Source organism: Paroedura picta, chromosome 4, assembly GCF_049243985.1.
Source record: "Paroedura picta isolate Pp20150507F chromosome 4, Ppicta_v3.0, whole genome shotgun sequence".
NCBI lineage: Eukaryota > Metazoa > Chordata > Lepidosauria > Squamata > Gekkonidae > Paroedura > Paroedura picta.
In genome coordinates, this window is record NC_135372.1 from 115,524,395 (window position 1) to 115,541,964 (window position 17,570).

Sequence of the window (17,570 nt, forward strand, 5' to 3'; positions counted from 1 at the left end):
TCTGGTAAAGTACAGAGACTACAATATAAAAACAGCAGCCATATGAATAATAGATGCAAAACTATGTTTGGCTATTTCATCATTATGTGAATTTAGTTTATTATTCTTCATAACAATATAGCATATTTTAAGTGTTTTGTTCATCTACTTCCAATTATATATCCTTGTGATGCTAATATTTCTTATGGCAACTACTATTTGATCTCTAAGTAAAGTTTTCCCTAGATTTTGGCAGTAGAAAGACTCTGTAACAATGCCAAATTGTAAACATTTCATTTTCTCTGATACCATGCATGAAAATAATAGATTCTGTAAGGTTATTTTTAAAGGAAGCAGGCTACATAATTGCAACTGAAGTTGCTCTATTAAACTGTGTAGCCTCCGTAGCTTGGATTTCAGTGTACAACCCTCTCTACTTGTTAACAACAGAAAGGCTAATGCTTGCTAAGGCTTAGAAGCAGCCACAGAAACATGACTGGCTTATTCGATCAAAGGGAATTAATGTTTTTAAAATTTACCTTGCTGCAAAAATCTCAAAACATTAAAGAAATGGAAGAAAACTGGAATTTGGTATTTAATAAACCTGAAACTTTAATATAAACCTCTATGATATATGCTGTATGATTTGTTACTGATTTTGTTTCAGCAAGTATTTTGTGCATTTCCTTCTATGTTAAATATATAATTACACACACACTCTTACTTAGAAAAATGTGAAGTTTGGTTTGGGATGCATTTCTATTATAGCACTCATGCAAGGGAGTAAATTATGTTTTAGACTGAAATTACTCCAGATCTTATTTCCATTGCAGGCTTTGAAACCACATTCTCTGTTGCGAAAGTCTGCCTGCCTCTTGAACTACAAGGACCTGCTTAGTTCCAGAATGTAGAGCTGCTGGTCTGTATTAGAACAATTAAATTCCAGTCCAATAGTACCTTAAAGACCAACAAGATTTTTGGGGTATAAACTCTAGAAAGCCAAAATTCCCTTCATCAGAATATCTTTATCAAATAATCTGACAGAGGGAGTTTTGACTCTTGAAAGTTTATACCCTGAGAATCTTGTTTGCCTCTAAGGAGCTACTGGACTCCAATCAAAAGGATCCACTTGTTTCTAAATAGGCATAATTATGCTGCTATAAGAATTCTGCTCATGATTACCAAAATGCACAGCAATCCTGAAATCACTAATTCTGAAGTAGCTCCACTTGTGTTAAAGAAATATGGAAATAAGTATGATTGAGTTCCATCGGATTTACTTTCCAGTAAATATACCTATTTCCCTTTGTTTTCTGTTTTTCTTGCTGGAAAAAAAGTTCTTGAGAGGCATCATTGGAACATGGAATTGGGGTCACTGCGAGTGGGTGGTTAGTTATGAGTTCCCGGCATTCTGCATGGGGTTGAACTAGATATCCTTGGAGGTCCCTTCTTATGCTATGATTCTATCTATGCAGTCTTGCCTATAAGAGCACACTAAATTATGAAGATACTCCAAGAGCATTCATGGCCCTTTTCTGCTCTGACTGGAGGAGATAGAGCTGATCCTTTTCTCAATAAACTACAGACTGCACTTCTTTCCAAACCATTGCACCAAGGGGAATCCACACACTTCTCCAGATGATTCTCCCTCCCAAGCAAACAGGTAATAGTTTACATATACCAAGAAACCTGTGTACATGAATGGAGCCTAGATTGCTATCAAGATGTTATTTTTACTTTTTTCATTAAGAAAGCATTGTGTCTGAAAACTGAGATGTGAAAAGTCTATGTGTAATCCAGGAAGGTCAGATTCATAAGTGCGAAATCACCAGACAGTGCTGTAGTCATGATGAAACGGACATGTACACATGAGCCCACATAAAATACACTAGCACTAAATGTTTCCATTAGGAGCTAGGTTGACATCGAAGAAACTGAAATTTGTCAGAGATTTTTTATTCCTTGGCTGAATCATCAACCAATATGGAGACTCAAAAGCAAGAAAGTGTAGCCATGAAGAATAGTTGTAGTTTGCAATCCCACCCTTACATTTGTATTTGGAAAATACACAATTGGGATGTCCTACTGAACCAACCTTCCAGTTCAAACCCAGGTTAACATTTCTGAGCCAGTGTACAGATTCTGTGCTGCGTATTTGCTGTGTGGGGAATGGTCTGAAATCATCTCACGACTTCACAGATTAATTAAATAGCAAATTCAAATTGAGACAGAAGGCGCTTCTGCTTGTGGGACTTCTGCCTGCCAGGAAGACTTTGAAGCCTAGCCAGAAAGAAAAACAGCAACTCTGTGATGTTACTATTAGCACTGTCTGGCATGGCACCTTTAAGCCCAATGAAGTCTTGTTCAAGGTATCAGCTTTTGTGTGCATGCATACTTCCTCAGACAATTAATACATTGGAAAAATCCGAGTACAGCTATAAGGAGCACAGAGGTTAGCAGTAAACTAGTAACCATATACAGCATAAGTTAAAGGTAAAGGTATCCCCTGTGCAAGCACCGAGTCATGTCTGACCCTTGGGGTGACGCCCTCTAGCGTTTTCATGGCAGACTCAATACGGGGTGGTTTGCCAGTGCCTTCCCCAGTCATTACAGCATAAATTACTCTCTCCTTATATCTGTACTCTGATGATTCCTATTTCATTGAGCCGGCTCGGGAGGAGGGTATAGAAATCCAATTATTATTCCTCAGCCAATTATCATCATCAGTAGTAGCAGTAGTAGTAGTAGTCTGAGGAAGTGTGCTTGCATACGAAATCTCACACCTTGACTAAAACCTGGCTGTCCTTAAAGGTGCAAGGGGACTACATTTTGTTCTGCTGCTTCAGACCGAATCCACCCTGACTGTCTGGCGTGTTCCTCCCAGAAGTGTGAGCACCGGGACTCACGGAAGCGGCAGCCCCGCCACAAACGCCTGTTAGTTTTCGCGGTGCTCCTGCGGGGCTCTCGCTTTCCCCCACCGTGCCCGTCCGGCACCACCGAGGCGCCTCCCCGGGCGCTTCCCTCCGCCCTGACCGCTTCCCACAGAGCGGCTCTTCCCGCAGCCAGCCTCTCCTCCCCAAGTGGCCGTCTCGAGCTCCCCCTGGCGGCCGAGCCAGCCTCCCTTCCCACAATGCCCGTTGAGGCTACTCCGCCGCGGCTGCCTCGGCTTCAAGATGGCGCAGGCGATATTCGAGGCGCTGGAAGGTATCCCTCGGGGAGTCGGGCGGGCCGAGGCCTAGTGGGGCGAGAGCGGAGGCGCGGCGATCACCGCCGTGGCTGTTCTGCGCCGGGTGCCTCCCCTCCCGCCGCTGCGGACGGGACAGGGGCTGCGAAGGATGCGGGGCCGCCCCAGGGGCCGAGGGAGGGTTCATGGAACAGCCGCTAAGGCGGGCTGCAGCCTGCAGTCTCCAGCCCGGCTGCGAGGCGCGTCTCTTCGCCTCCCTCCCCGAGAGGTCCTTTAGGCGGGCGGCCAGGAGCACTTAGGTCCTCGGGGAAGTCGTGCCCCCAACCCTAAGGTCTCCGCAGACTTGGCCATCGTTGCTGTCCCCTCTCGACCTGCTGGGGGATCTGAGGAAGGCTGCTAAAAAGGGGTGGGGGTGTCCCCACTCATGCTCTGATGTGGCCGTGGCATGCTCAGCCCTTGGCGAAATGCAGTTTTGACAGCTTTTCCCCCAGTCGTCTGGTGCGTTTTTCCAGCATAGCCTTAGGTGGGCAGTTGTGTGTTTTACAATCACAATTTTGCAATCATAAGTGGACAAGTGCTGAATGAACAAAAAAAGGGAGGCGGGTTACTAGTCAGATGGCCATGCATGTCCTGAGGGTGAATTCCTGACTATTCCTTAGGACTTCAGTGGCACTTTCAGAACAACCTATCCCTGAATCAGAATTTTTCACATGCATTCAAGTGTACATCCATGTAGATCATTAATGCAAAGTTGTGATAACCTGTTGTCTTCTTGAAATGTGTGTCCTGACCTGGAAGCTCTTTGTCCTAATCATAAATATGTGCAGGATTGTTATAGGGAAGAATTCTGCACTTGGTCACATGCGTTCTATATCATGTATTATACGTTTGTGCAAACACATGCTTATATTAGGCAGGGATGTTAGATTCCCATCTCTAAAGTGCTCCTTTTATGATCTCTAATACAGGACATTAATTAATAGTGTTGGTCCAGGAGAATGAATAGTAAATAAATAAACTGGTAGCAACCAGAGATCTCACCTCTAAAAGGTAAAGGTATCCCCTGTGCAAGCACCGGGTCATGTCTGACCCTTGGGGTGATGCCCTCTAGCGTTTTCATGGCAGACTCAATATGGGGTGGTTTGCCAGTGCCTTCCCCAGTCATTACCGTTTACCCCCCAGCAAGCTGGGTACTCATTTTACTGACCTCGGAAGGATGGAAGGCTGAGTCAACCTTGAGCCGGCTGCTGGGATTGAACTCCCAGCCTCATGGGCAGACAGCTTCAGATAGCATTTCTGCTGCCTCTGCACCACAAGAGGCTCTTCCTCTTTTATAGAAATAAAATAAAGCAAACCTATGATTATATTAAGGTCCATTCAGGGTCATATGGCAAGAGGTGATTCTTTAAGTATGAAAACATATTTTATCATCTTAAATTTGGTCTGGAAGCTTAATTTAAGATAATGTTCTGGTTTGTTTCATTAAACCATTTCTTGTTCACAACACCTTTCTGCTCAGGATGTAGTGTAATCAGGATGTGGTGTGAAATTTGAAGGCATGTTGGATAAGATCCAACCTGTATTTCTATGAATTGTCAGCAGCTCTACCCTATTGAAGAGTAAAATCCTCTACATTCTGCTTGTTCTGTGTGACAGAAAGCATGCTTACTGTTTTCATCCACAGAAATTGATCAAATGTTTCTTTTCCTTTTTTATGTTACTTGTTATATTGTTATATTGGTCTCTTTAAAAGAACTGTTACACTTTTTTCATTGACTTGGTACATTCTCGCCTATATATAAAGAAACATGATTAAATACTTCAGGAAAGGGTGTTTTTTGTTTGTTTGTTTTTTGCCATCAAGTCACATTTGGCTTATGGTGACCCTGTGGGATTTTCAAGGCCAGCTATGTTCAGAGGTGGTTGCCATTGCCTGTCTCCCTGTTGCGACCTTGCTATTTCATGGAGGTCTCTCACCCGAAAACTAACCAGGACTGACAAAATACTATAGGAATAAATATTTTGAACATGGGGATGCTTCAGATAAAGCAAAATCTTTAACTTCAAGAATTTCTTCAGATAAATGTCAGTACAGTATCCAACTATACTATTACGAAGTCTGCAAGCATTTATTTTTGCTGGCATTACAAGTGTATGCTGCCATTTCACCTTTGAAAGTATTGACAGCACTGGCATTTTCAAAGAGATGTTCTGGATTGCTTTTTGATGGGCATAGGGCAACACCAAGAAAGGGAAATAAGTGATTAAGTAGAGGGTTTTTTATTTTACATTTTCCACCTTTGGGGACAACAGTCTTCCCTCTAACACCTGCCGAAGATCTTGACGTGTATACAGTCAGCAGTGGGTGCTAAGTCTGGCTTACCCCAGGCATGCAGAGTTTGACCTGGAACAGACCCAACACTTCCTATTGATTACTTGTTGCAAAGGAAGATCAACACTGTAGCCATAGACAAGGCAGACTGCCTGCTTCCATGGGAACTCTTCAAATTGGTGTAGTGGTGATAGGAACAGCACTGGAATGGTTTATGGCTTTACTACCTTGTTATAGGCAAAATGGTTGTGGCAGAGCATTCAGGATCAGTATTCTGTGACCGTGCTTTTTGTCTTGTGCTCTGCTTCCTACTCTTCTTTATTTTAAAGACTCTGTGGTGTGGGATATACTTAGCAAAGAGAAGCTGGCATGGGAGCTTGGATTGTCTAGGAGTGTCAACCAGGCCTCAGTAATGGCATCTGGAATACTTGCCTATCCATACACTTGTAAATGAACTCCGGGGAATGGTAGAGGACAGGAAGGGGTTGCTATGGGTCGGACACGACTTCACCTAACAACACTTGTAAATAGAGATTGTCCACCAAAGCAGCCTCAAGTCCTTAACCAGGCTTGAGGCCAGTATGGAATGGGAAGAGGCCAGATGAGTCATCTAGGGCAGTGGTCCCCAACCTTTTTATCACTGGGGACCACTCAACGCTTGGCAATTTTACTGAGGCCCGGTGGGGGGGTAGTTTACTCCTCTACTCTCAACCACTGCCCTAACGCTCTCTGATCGCTATGGTAATATTTAAACATACCTTCAAAATAAGATACAGACATGCCACAACAATGAACATAAGGAACATTTTATTTTCATGGAAATTTTAACTCATGACAATGACAAATCAATGGGAACCCTGAGCTTGTTTCTCTGCAACAAGATAGTCCCATCTGGGAGTGATGGGAGACAATGACACCTGAAGTGGGTTGTAAAGGGCTGGGGGTGGTGGTGAAGTAAAGGGCCGGGGGGGGGGGGAGAAGGCATCCTTCGCGGCCCACCTCCAATTAGTCGAAGGACCACATGTGGTCCGCAGCCCACAGGTTGGGGATCGCTAATCTAGGGAACCCTACTGGTGATCTGCCACCCTTCTTTATATCCACCCCCTACCCAAGGCATGTTTCAACCCTACCTATTTTTGGTCACAATCTTTTTATCTAACAAGGTTTCCTTAATAAAGAAAGTATAAATGCCGCTTTAATTCCCTTGGGAAACCACCCTTGAATAATGAAGTTAACGATTTTCATTAGAAGCTCCTTCATCCTATTCTGGCAAATATATTGTAAACACAATCCAGGCAAGCCAAGGAACAAGTGAGTACATAGTATATTAAAATAAACTGAAAAGGACAAGAAGAAATTCACATGGTACAGCTTTGTTGTTCCAGTTTATTCTAATACTGTGTAACTTTTGTACTGGATGGTCTTTGTCTGTGCAGCAAATAATACCACTACCAAAAATGGTTTGTGTTAGTGTTCACAACATGCAGCAGCCTGGTTAGCCTGCGCTTGTCAGAGATTGAGAGTTACCCCCCCCCTCAAAAAAAAAAACATTCTTTAGGTGCCATTAGAAGATCATAAAGGCTGCAAACCCAGGCACATTAATTAGGGACCAAGTCTCATGAATCCGAGAGTTCGGTATGAATAAACATGGTGAAAATTGGGCTGTAAAGTTGCTTAAAGCCTAATCAAAATGTGCATATATGACTTTCTATGGATTGTTTTCACAATTAATCTGAAGACTTAGGGCACAATTCAAATACTGCAAAGTCCATGAGACTTTGAGTCAGATAAAGTTTGGGAGTTCTGTGGTTCTCAAGTATGTACAGGACTGACTCAGATGTGGACTGCTTTTTTTGTGATTTGAAATGACCCCAGAGAGTTACTGTTTGCTTCACTGGGCAGATTTACATATAGCCTTCAGTACCTGAAGGTTTTCCCTGTGAGGCAAACTGTAGCCAACCAGGGTCACTTCAGTTCAAGAAAACGGAGGGGGAAGTATTTAAGCCTCCTTTTCCTATGTACGATTCCAGTTTCAGTTGGGCTGATATACACATAGGAAACATGAACTCTGAGCACACATCTGATCCATAGTCCTTATGACAGCCATAAGTACTTTGTAATGTATGAACTCTGTGAGTGAGGAGGGAAAATTGGGTCCAGGGAGTCATAAAGCTAGCGTCTCCCATGTTGTTGGGGGTATTGGAGATAGTGCAGCAGTTTGCCCATCTTATTATTTGCTCACTACAGTGTCATGAGGTTTCCACAGTGTCTGGAATACTGTTATGGAACAGCTGCCACTTATTGAAAAAAATGCATTTGGGAATATGAGTGGCAAGCAGTGAGATAAATAAAGAATCAGTTCCTAGGTGATTTCAGACAGCCCAGTCAGTAAGCTGAATTGTGGTTTGATGAATAAAAGTAGGGTTTGGGCATGCAGTGAAGTGGTCACATGATTGCTTTGCACCCTGCCAAATCCTAATCTAGACAGATTGTTTGCCGCCCTATGAAAATAATTTGAGAATTGTTTAGCAGGGGCAAGAAAAAGTATGGCAGATGGTGTGGTGACTGAATCAGGTAATGTTCTCCCTTCTCCCCTTTCACTTCAAAGTATTGCTCCCGATAGTGGGGCCTTAATGAGAAAACGAGAGAGCAGACTCATTGATCTTCTGGAATAATTAACATGACAAGTTTTGAAGATGGTGGTCAACCTCCAGATGGAATTTGGAGTTCTCCTGGAATTACAACTGATCTTCAGGCTCTTCAGGAATTTCCTATTTGCACATAGCTCCCTGCAGGCACAGTTCTCAGCTGAAGGAGGGGGTAGGGTCCTCACACCTCTTCCATGCAAAGCAGATGCTCTACCACTGAGCCACAGCCCCCAGTTCCTCAAACAACCCCCCTTGCGTCTCAAAACCCTTTCAGAATGTTTCAGAATGCAGCTCCTTTCTCTGCCATTTCTCTGTCCTTTCAGGAATGGATAACCAGACTGTACTGGCTGTACAGTCTTTACTAGATGGCCAAGGAGCGGTGGCAGACCCGTCAGCACAAAGTGTTAACACACCCACCACTATCCAGTCCATGGGTGAGTCTTTTGTCTGCATGCGAAGACCTGAAAGGAGAAAAAGAGTCCGGGTTAGGATTCTCTGTCAATTGCCTTATTTATATATTCATTGTATTTATGGCTTTCTTATCCGTTGCTGTGTTGATCAATAACACGTTATTAAAGCCCTGTGTGATGAAGATGGTTATGTACCTCCTTCAAAGGAATGAAATCTTATTTTGCTCTTCCAATACTTTCCCTGTAAGATACGTGGAGTGACTAACCATAAATCGTATCTACTTGCCTGTTACATCTCCTAGGCTCAGAGGGCAGTAGTTGTTGGCTGGTATGGGGATTATTTGGGATTGGAGGGGGGTGGTTAGAGAAGGCGGGAAGGTTTTTTTTAAAGGTTATTAACTTATTGTTTTATTGAATTTATATATGTTGTAAGCTGCTATGGGCTGGCTGGTACTGGGAGTGGTGACATAAAAGTAGAACAAATAAATACTTGCTGTACAGGTTATGGCAAAGTTAATTTTACTTTACAGCAATTCAGAGTGAATTTTTTGGGTTTTTTCCCCTCCTAAAAATGATGTTTCTATAAGGAAGTCATAATCAGATATATGCGAAACAAAATTCACTTTTAGTGCTCTACAGAGTAAAAAGTACCAGTGGATTGGCATCTTAAGATAAAAGATAGTCAAGTTGTGTCTTCCAATAACAAGGCTGATTATAGTATTTATGAACAATTTTCTCCTGGGTTTTCTCCTAATCTGTGCTTTTCTGCATGTGATATTCTTTTGGGATGCAGTACTTATTTGTGATGGAGATCTCCTGCATCTGATTATGGGAAAAGGGCCTTCTGTGCAAAAGCACCACACAGCCCTCAAAACCACTACAAAGCTGAGTGAACCCATGGGAAGTACGATTTCAATGAGACTGTTCAAAGGGAATAAGGGAGAAGCATGTTACTTCTCACTGAAAGTCATAAGCGCTAGTGTAATACGAAATATTGTTTGTCCCTTTTGTAGTTCCTTATAGCACTGTGTATGGAATAGCAGGAGGGGAGGGGACTGGAAAACTATTCTGCCTGCTGGTGGCACTGGAGAGTTTTCTTGCTTTTTAGGACTGATTTATGTGTTGATTTTTGCTTCTTGTACACAAAGCATGAAGGGAAATGTGTCTCTCTAAATATGTAATGGACAAGCTCTGGTGTACCCCCACTATGCATATATTAGTGTTTGAAATACACATCACTTCATTACAACTTACTTGAATAGGCAAAACCCCAAATCCTTGATTGCTGGGTACAATGTGAACTGGGCTTCTAACAGGTGCTGCTATTAGGTGATGTTACCATTCATTAGTAGAGTTGCCAGCTCTGGGTTGGGAAATATTTGAAAACTTTGAAGGTGGAGCAGAGAGTGGGTGGGATTTGGGGTAGGGCAGGACCTCAGTGGAGTACAATGCTATGGAGTCCACCCTCCAAAGCAGCCATTTTCTCCAGGGGAACTGATCTCTCTAGTCTGGAGATGAGATATAATTTCCTCAGCTCCCACCTGGGGACTGGCATTTCTATGCCGCATCTAAGAGTCGCATCTGAGAGTTCTGGCTTAGGAGCTGGGTTTTTTTATATCTCTTCTGGAACTGCAAAATTGTTCTCAAATGCTACTCAAAAGAAGGTGTCTAGTGCTAGATTAACCATTTTAAAAATGTCCTCACTGCAGATGATGAAGATGTGTTCCTTTGCGGGAAATGTAAGAAGCAGTTCAACTCACTGCCGGCATTCATGACCCACAAGCGGGAGCAGTGTCAAGGCAATACCCCTTCCCTGGCTACAGTCTCACTGGCCACCAACAGTGTATATACTCCATCCATTACGTCAGTGCAGCAGGCTCAGACCACCAACAGACAGGTAGATATGCCTATTAGGATAAGATTCTTACCATAAGGAGGGCTATCACAGTGCTCAGGTAAGATGCAATAGGTGATACAGATTTTCTACTAATAACAGAAACCTGATGCAGCTGCATGAGATGGTCAGTTCATTTGATGAGTTCCATACAAAGCCCCATCTGACTTTCTGGCTATCCCAAACAGGTTTTGTAACGTTATGCATTGGATCACTTAGAGTGATGAGGTTTGTGTTGGAACCAGCCAAGAACAGTTTGTGGCTGGCCCCTCAGTCAGGGGCAAAACAGACATTCAGGTTTTCAAAGAGTTGGCTCTAGATTTCTTGTACCCACACAGCAGCTGGGGGAATTACTTGTAAAAAAGCATAGCTCAATATCTTGTGTCTATATAAAACAAAGGGAAGGGAAGGCAAGTATAAGCCTTTTGATACATTATCAGCTTCTCCCTCCGGGTCAGGAGGACAGCTGGATGGGTGTTTCCCATCTCTCCTTGAGGGAGGCAGATCATTTGAATATTTTGCCTTCCTGTGGGAAACGCCCCTCCGAAGCCAGTCTTCTTCCTGCCTCGCGAGGGAGCAGACGTGATTTAGGGTCCCGTCTGTTGTGTGAGCAAGGCAAGGCTAGTTAGGTTTTTTCAGGACAGCAAAGCCGGCATCGTCGAGCAGAGCTCCCTCTAACTGCGCCGGATCGGGCAGAGAGGTCGAGCTCTGCGGCGGCGACCGCGTGGTCGGCTCGAAGCCGGGGAGCCCGTTCGGGCTGAAAACTGCAGAGGCCGGCGTCGGCGGGCAGAGCTCCCTCCTGGCTGCGCCGGATCGGGCAGCGAGGTAGAGCTCCGCGGCGGCGGCCGCGTAATCGGCTCGCAGCCGAGAAACAGCCGTTGGGCCGCAGATTGCGGCGGCGGTCGTTTGCGGGTCGCATCGACGAGCAGAGCTCCCTCTAGGCTGCGCCGAATCGGGCAGCGAGGTTGAGCTCCGCGGCGGCGACCGCGTGTTCGGCTCGTGGTCGGCGGCCATTTTGGAATCGCGCCGAAATGGCGGCGGAGCGCCGCAAGGGCGCGTTCTCCTCAGAGGATGAGGAAAGCCAACTAGATTGCTCCCTGGCTCCCAGTGGGGTGGTGGCTGGCACGAGCGGGGCCGAATCGTCGCAGAAGGGGGCAGGGGAGCAAGGACAGCGCTCCAAGTCTGCCAGGCCCGCAAAACGTGCACGAGGCCCTCCTAAGCCGGCTGAACCAGCGGCTGCAGATGCAGGGCCGGACCAGGGAGCCTCCACAGCGGCCAGAAGGCAACCTGAGGCGGAGGCTTCCACTTCATCTACACACAGCGGCAGACAAGAGACTGGTAACGTTGAGGCCAATTCTGGCCAACTTCTTTTACCTCCTGAATTGCTTTCTATGGTCCAAACTGCCGTGCAGGCTGAAATAGCTAAGGTGTGCCAACATATGTTACCCGCTGTGGATAGGCCTTCATTTTCGAGGTCTAGGTCTTCATCCCCTGAGTCTAGAGCTTCCAGGAGGAGTAGATCGCAGAGGAGATCTCCTAGGAGGCCTCGCGCCAGGGCTCGCTGGCCCACTAAGGCAGCGCAGAAGAGGCTCCATTGTTCCCCACAACAATCTCCTTCCTCGGAGGAGGATTTGGAAGCAAGAGAAAGGGACGAGTGTGATTTCATTACTGATGAGGATGAGGTGGAGCCTATTCAGGTGCCTCAGCAAACTGAGCGTTTCTTTAATGCTGAGGATTTCCAATTTCTACTTAACAAGTCCATTTCTATTTTGGAATTGAAACAGACAGGTTCTGAGGAACCACCTAGCAAGCAGGCTAGGAAGTATTATGGACCGTGGGGCAGTGGTGAATTTTTCCCTAAACCAGAGACAAATCTGAGGAATTTTCCCATGCCAGAATCCTTTGAAAGGAAGATTCGAGCAGAGTGGGAGAAGCCCTTAGTGTCCAAGCAGTTCCCTTCGTTTATTCGGAAAATGTATGCTCTGCCTGACTATGCTGAGTCCTTCCTGCAGGTACCGGTGATTGATGGTCCAGTGGCAGCGCTGCAGTCGTCAGGTTTGGTCTCGGAGGATGGCGAAGGACATCTGAAGGATGTAATGGATCGCAAGTCAGAAACAGCTTTGCGTAAGGCGCACGAAGCCATGGCAATGGCTATCAGAGCGGCCACCACAGCATCCGTGGTGGCTAGGGCCTCTATGGCTTGGTGTAGGAAGTTACTTACGCTAATTCCGGAGTCAGAAGGCAGACTGCAGGAGGGGACGAATAGGATTCTAAAGGCCTCAGCGTTTAGTGCGGATGCCTCCTTAGACATTGTGGTGTTCGCAGCAAGAGCCATGGCATCTACTGCAGTGGCCAGGAGACTTTTATGGTTGAAGGCTTGGCCGGCTGACGCCCATTCTAAGACCACTGTTGCGGCTTATCCTTTTCAGGGCGACAAATTAATTGGAGATTCCCTGGATAGAGTTTTGGTAGAAACCAGGGATAAGAAGAAGGCTTTCCCACGGCGTATTCGCAGGGATGGGAAGCCCTTTCCGGCTGCCTTCCGGAATCAAGGGTCTGGTCCCAGGTTTAGACCGGAAGGCAGGAGAGGATCTTGGGGCCAGTCAAGGCAGTCGTTTCGTAGAGGGGCGTTTAGCGCTCGAGGTGGCAGGTTCCGACAGCAGAGATCGGGACGCGCAGATGCCGATAAAGGAAATCAAGCATGACTCGCAGCCCTTACCAGTAGGGGGACGGTTAGCGCATTTCCAGCGACAGTGGATGGATCCCGAGATAGATGCATGGTCTCAAAGACTGATAAGATCAGGATACCACATAGAGTTTGCGCAAGTACCTCCGGACAAGTTTTTTCCTTCCCCGATGTCCAAGGTTCCCGAGAAAAGGGATCGCATGTTGAAGGCAATAGAACATTTAATTCAGATAAAGGCGGTAGAGCCAGTTCCTCAGGAGGAGAGAGGACAAGGAGTTTACTCCCTTCTCTTCACCGTACCCAAAAAGACCGGGGATTGGAGAGCGATCCTCAATCTAAAGTTCGTGAACACGTTTATTCCCCTAAAGAAGTTCGGGATGGAAACGCTGAAGTCAATTGCGGAAGCACTGCAAAGAGGGGAGTTCCTGACTTCCCTAGATCTCAAGGAGGCCTATCTGCATGTACCCATAGCGGCGGAACACAGGCGCTTCTTGCGTTTCTGCGTAGAGGGGCGGCATTACCAATACAGGGCTCTCCCGTTCGGGCTCTCCACCGCCCCCCGAGTGTTCACGAAGTTAGTAGTGAATATGGTAGCCATTTTACGACAGGAGGGCATCCATATTCATCCGTATCTCGACGACCTGTTGATCAGAGCGCCGTCGCTCGAGTTAGCGAGCCAGTTCACGGACAGAGCAATTTCAGTTTTCGAACACTTCGGTTTCTTAATCAACAGGGAAAAGAGTTCGTTAGTTCCGTCACAGAGGATAGAGCATCTGGGGGTGGTTATAGACACGGTTCAATGTGCACTTTTTCTCCCTCAGAAGAAGATGCTGAAAATGATTCAGTTGATGGCCCAGGTGGTCCAGGCGAGGCGATCCTCCTTGCTACAGCTGGCAAAGACTCTCGGAGTGCTGGTGTCCTGCACGGAAGTCATACAGTGGGCCAGAGCTCGAGCCAGGCCTCTGCAGAGAACGCTCAAACCATTTCAGGAGCGGATTTCGCGGAAGAGGGATCTCTTAGTGTCTCTCGATCGCCAGGTCAAGAAGGAGCTGTGCTGGTGGACGGTAAAAGCCAACTTGAGAACAGGCAAGAGATTTCTGCACGATCAAGTTCACCAGGTGTTCACCGATGCAAGTCTCTTCGGATGGGGAGCAATGTACAACGGAACACCGGCCCAGGGAACGTGGTCGCAGACGGAGGCCTCAGAGCAGATAAACCTGCTGGAACTGAGGGCGATTCGCCTGGCGCTGGAGTTCTTCTGCAAGTCGCTCGAGGGCAAGCATGTTCTAGTGCGTACGGACAACGTGGCCGCAAAGGCGTATGTCAACCACCAAGGCGGATCAAGGTCCGGGAAGTTGCAGAAGGAGGCCGAGCGTTTGATGCGTTGGGCGGAGAAGCATTTGGCATCCGTCCGTGCGGAGCACATACAGGGTCTGGAGAACACACAAGCAGACTGGCTGAGTCGTCAGGAGATCCAGGAGGCGGAGTGGTCGATCAGCAGGCAAGCTTTTCACCTGATCTCGGTGCAGTGGGGCCGACCGGTCATGGACCTGTTCGCGACTGTTCACAACCGCCAGGTGGACAGGTTTTGCAGCCGGTTTTGGCATCCGCTTGCGGAGTTGACAGACGCATTGACAGCAGTATGGCCTCCAGGTCTTCTGTACGCATTTCCACCGCTTCCCGTCCTTCCAAGGTTCTTAAGAAGGGTGCAAGAACTGAGGGCAGAGGTCATCCTCGTCGCTCCATGGTGGCCCAGGAGGTGGTGGTTCTCGACCATTGTGCAGCTAGCCGTTCGCCCGCACTTCACAATACCAGTGTCTCCGGATCTGTTGTCACAAGGGCCTTGTCTCCACCCTCGTCCAGGGTGGTGGAACTTGACCGCGTGGAGACTGAGCGGGCGGCGTTGAGAGTGAAGGGCTACAGTGCTGCAGTCATGGACACCATACTAGCTTCCAGACGAGACTCTACCACGAGAATTTATAATTGTTCTTGGAGGGCGTTCGTGAGATGGTGTCGAAGGAGGGCGGTTTCTCCGTCCTCGCCAAAAATTAGTAGCATTCTGCAGTTCCTGCAGGATGGTAGGGCAGCGGGTCTTCGATCGGGTACCCTGCGCAGGCAGGTGGCAGCACTCTCCACGGTGCTGGGGCTGCAAGGGGGGATCCCGTTGTCCAGGCACCCGCATGTGGTGCGATTCTTAAAGGGGGCGTCTAGTCTAGAGTCACCTCCCAGGCACTTGTTCCCTACCTGGCGGTTGGGGTTGGTGCTCTCAGCATTGGCGAAGGAACCCTTCGAGCCCATCAAGACAGTGGGGTTGCAGTGGCTAAGTAGGAAGGTCATTTTTCTAGTGGCAATCACTTCTGCTAGGAGGGTTTCCGAGCTGGCGGCCTTATCAGTGGATAGGGAATTGTGCAGGTTCAGGAAGGCCAGGGTCATTCTGAGATTGACCCCTTCTTTCCGGCCTAAGGTGGATTCCCGGTTTCACTTGGCCCAAGAAATTAATTTGCCCACCTTTTTTTCCCAATCCGGTCACAGAGCAGGAAAGGCAGTGGCACATGTTAGACGTCAGGCGCGTTCTCAAGGTGTACATTAAGAGAACGGCAGAGATCAGGAAGACGGACTCGTTGTTCGTCTGTACGTCAGGGACTAAGGTGGGAGGTGCGCTGACCAAGGCAGCTATCAGTAAGCAGGTCAGGTCCTGCATAGTGGAGGCTTACAGAGCTGCCGGGAAGGAGGTTCCACAGGGCATCACAGCACACTCGCTGCGGAGTGCTGCGGCTTCAGCAGCGTTCGCTAAGAGTGCTTCGGTGGAAGAGGTTTGCAGAGCTGCAACCTGGGTTACTCCTTCCACTTTTGTCAGACATTATAAGATTCATGATAGGGAGACAGAGCAGGCGGCATTTGGCCGAAGAGTTCTGTCACATGTGATGGACACAGTTGGACCCTCCCTGGGTTAGGGACTGCTCTTGTATGTCCCATCCAGCTGTCCTCCTGACCCGGAGGGAGAACGACCACTGGTCTACATACCGAGAGGGGTCCTTCTCCTCAGGGGTCAGGAGGACAGCTGGCCCCGCCCATAGGGTGGTCCATCACAGCAGCATTTCTCTGGTGCCTTGCATGTTCAAGTTCTATGTTAGACGGGATGTGAGTTTGTTGGGGGTTCTGTTGTCTTCCATGTTGTTTGTGCAAGTTAATGCAGATTGCTTTGTAGAGCCAAGAAGGTGATGTCAAGCTGGACGCTCCGGAAGTTTTCGACTGGCTTCGGAGGGGCGTTTCCCACAGGAAGGCAAAATATTCAAATGATCTGCCTCCCTCAAGGAGAGATGGGAAACACCCATCCAGCTGTCCTCCTGACCCCTGAGGAGAAGGACCCCTCTCGGTATGTAGACCAGTGGTCGTTCTCAAGCTGTCTTTTGCTGCTATCTTTTTCAGCAGCCTGCAAGGCCTCTCTGCTTCCAATGTCCAGGTGGAATATAGATCTTGCAGAAAAGGGTTCTGGCAATGAGTCCTGAACTGCTAGGATCCTGAAACAGAAAGGATGAGCTCTTTCATTTCTGTATAATTGTACTTTGTTGTTATTGTGACTCTTTGTGAGGTGATCTACCTTACAGGTATGTTGTACAAATTACTGAGATGGGGTTTGTAAAGCAATTTTAAGTACATCAAATTGCCTCTGAACATATTTTGAAGCACTTTTAAGTACATCAAATCAAAGTAAAATATAAATCTTAAATGATGCTGGGCAAAGATTTACTGTAGCATTCTAGAGATCCTAATGTTCAGGCAGTCAGTTGGAGAGATTCCATTTTCTTACAGCCTGTTTTGTACTTTGTTTGCAAGAACAAACTTTTATGCTGAGATCCGGCTTTTCCCCATTCTAGCAGATCTCTACATATATTACCGTACCACCCTCTCCTCTGATCCAGACACTGGTACCGGGTAACATCTTAGTGAGTGATGAGGTATTGATGTCTGCTATGTCAGCTTTTACAACTCTGGACCAGCCCATGTCTGCAGTACAGCCTTCTGTGCAGGTAAACAGACTCTTTTCCCTGTCTTTTAAGATGTGTGAAACTGCTGGCAAATTGCACACACACAAAACTGGATTACAAGTGAGATTATTTAAGGCAGTGGTCCCCAACCCCCAGTCCACAGACTGGTATTGATCCGTAGACCAGTTGGTACCGGGCCACGGCTCCTCCTCGTTCTCCTCCCCGACTGCTGCTGTGCAGCTTCAGCAATCAAGAGTAGAGCTGGTATTGTCAGATGCTGCTGTTCTGTCTGACCAAAGTGGACTTTTGCTCTTGAAAGCTTAATCCACAGTGTCATCTTTGGCTCATGAGGCTCTGGAAGAATCTTTGTTAGTTTTGCTGCTCATCGTTGTGTTGGTCTTTTTGGGCAATGCCCTGTTTATGTAAGTGCTCAGTTTGAAGTATCATG

At 47.0% G+C, this 17,570-nt stretch overlaps 1 protein-coding gene across 3 annotated transcripts in view; it reads left to right on the forward strand.

Annotated features, from left to right (window-relative positions):
* The first annotated feature begins 3,037 nt into the window (after positions 1-3,037).
* The window catches only part of ZNF341 (zinc finger protein 341), a 32,381-nt gene continuing 17,848 nt past the window's right edge, over positions 3,038-17,570 (forward strand). The window contains exons 1-4 of one of the 3 annotated variants that reach the window (XM_077335290.1): positions 3,038-3,183; positions 8,467-8,577; positions 10,263-10,450; positions 17,012-17,164. In XM_077335290.1, coding sequence (XP_077191405.1) covers positions 3,153-3,183; positions 8,467-8,577; positions 10,263-10,450; positions 17,012-17,164 — 483 coding nt within the window. In that variant the 5' untranslated portion in view covers positions 3,038-3,152. Of the gene's footprint in view, positions 3,184-8,466; positions 8,578-10,262; positions 10,451-16,535; positions 17,165-17,570 lie in introns of those variants that run through there. The other 2 variants (XM_077335291.1, XM_077335292.1) reach the window with 2 other exon arrangements.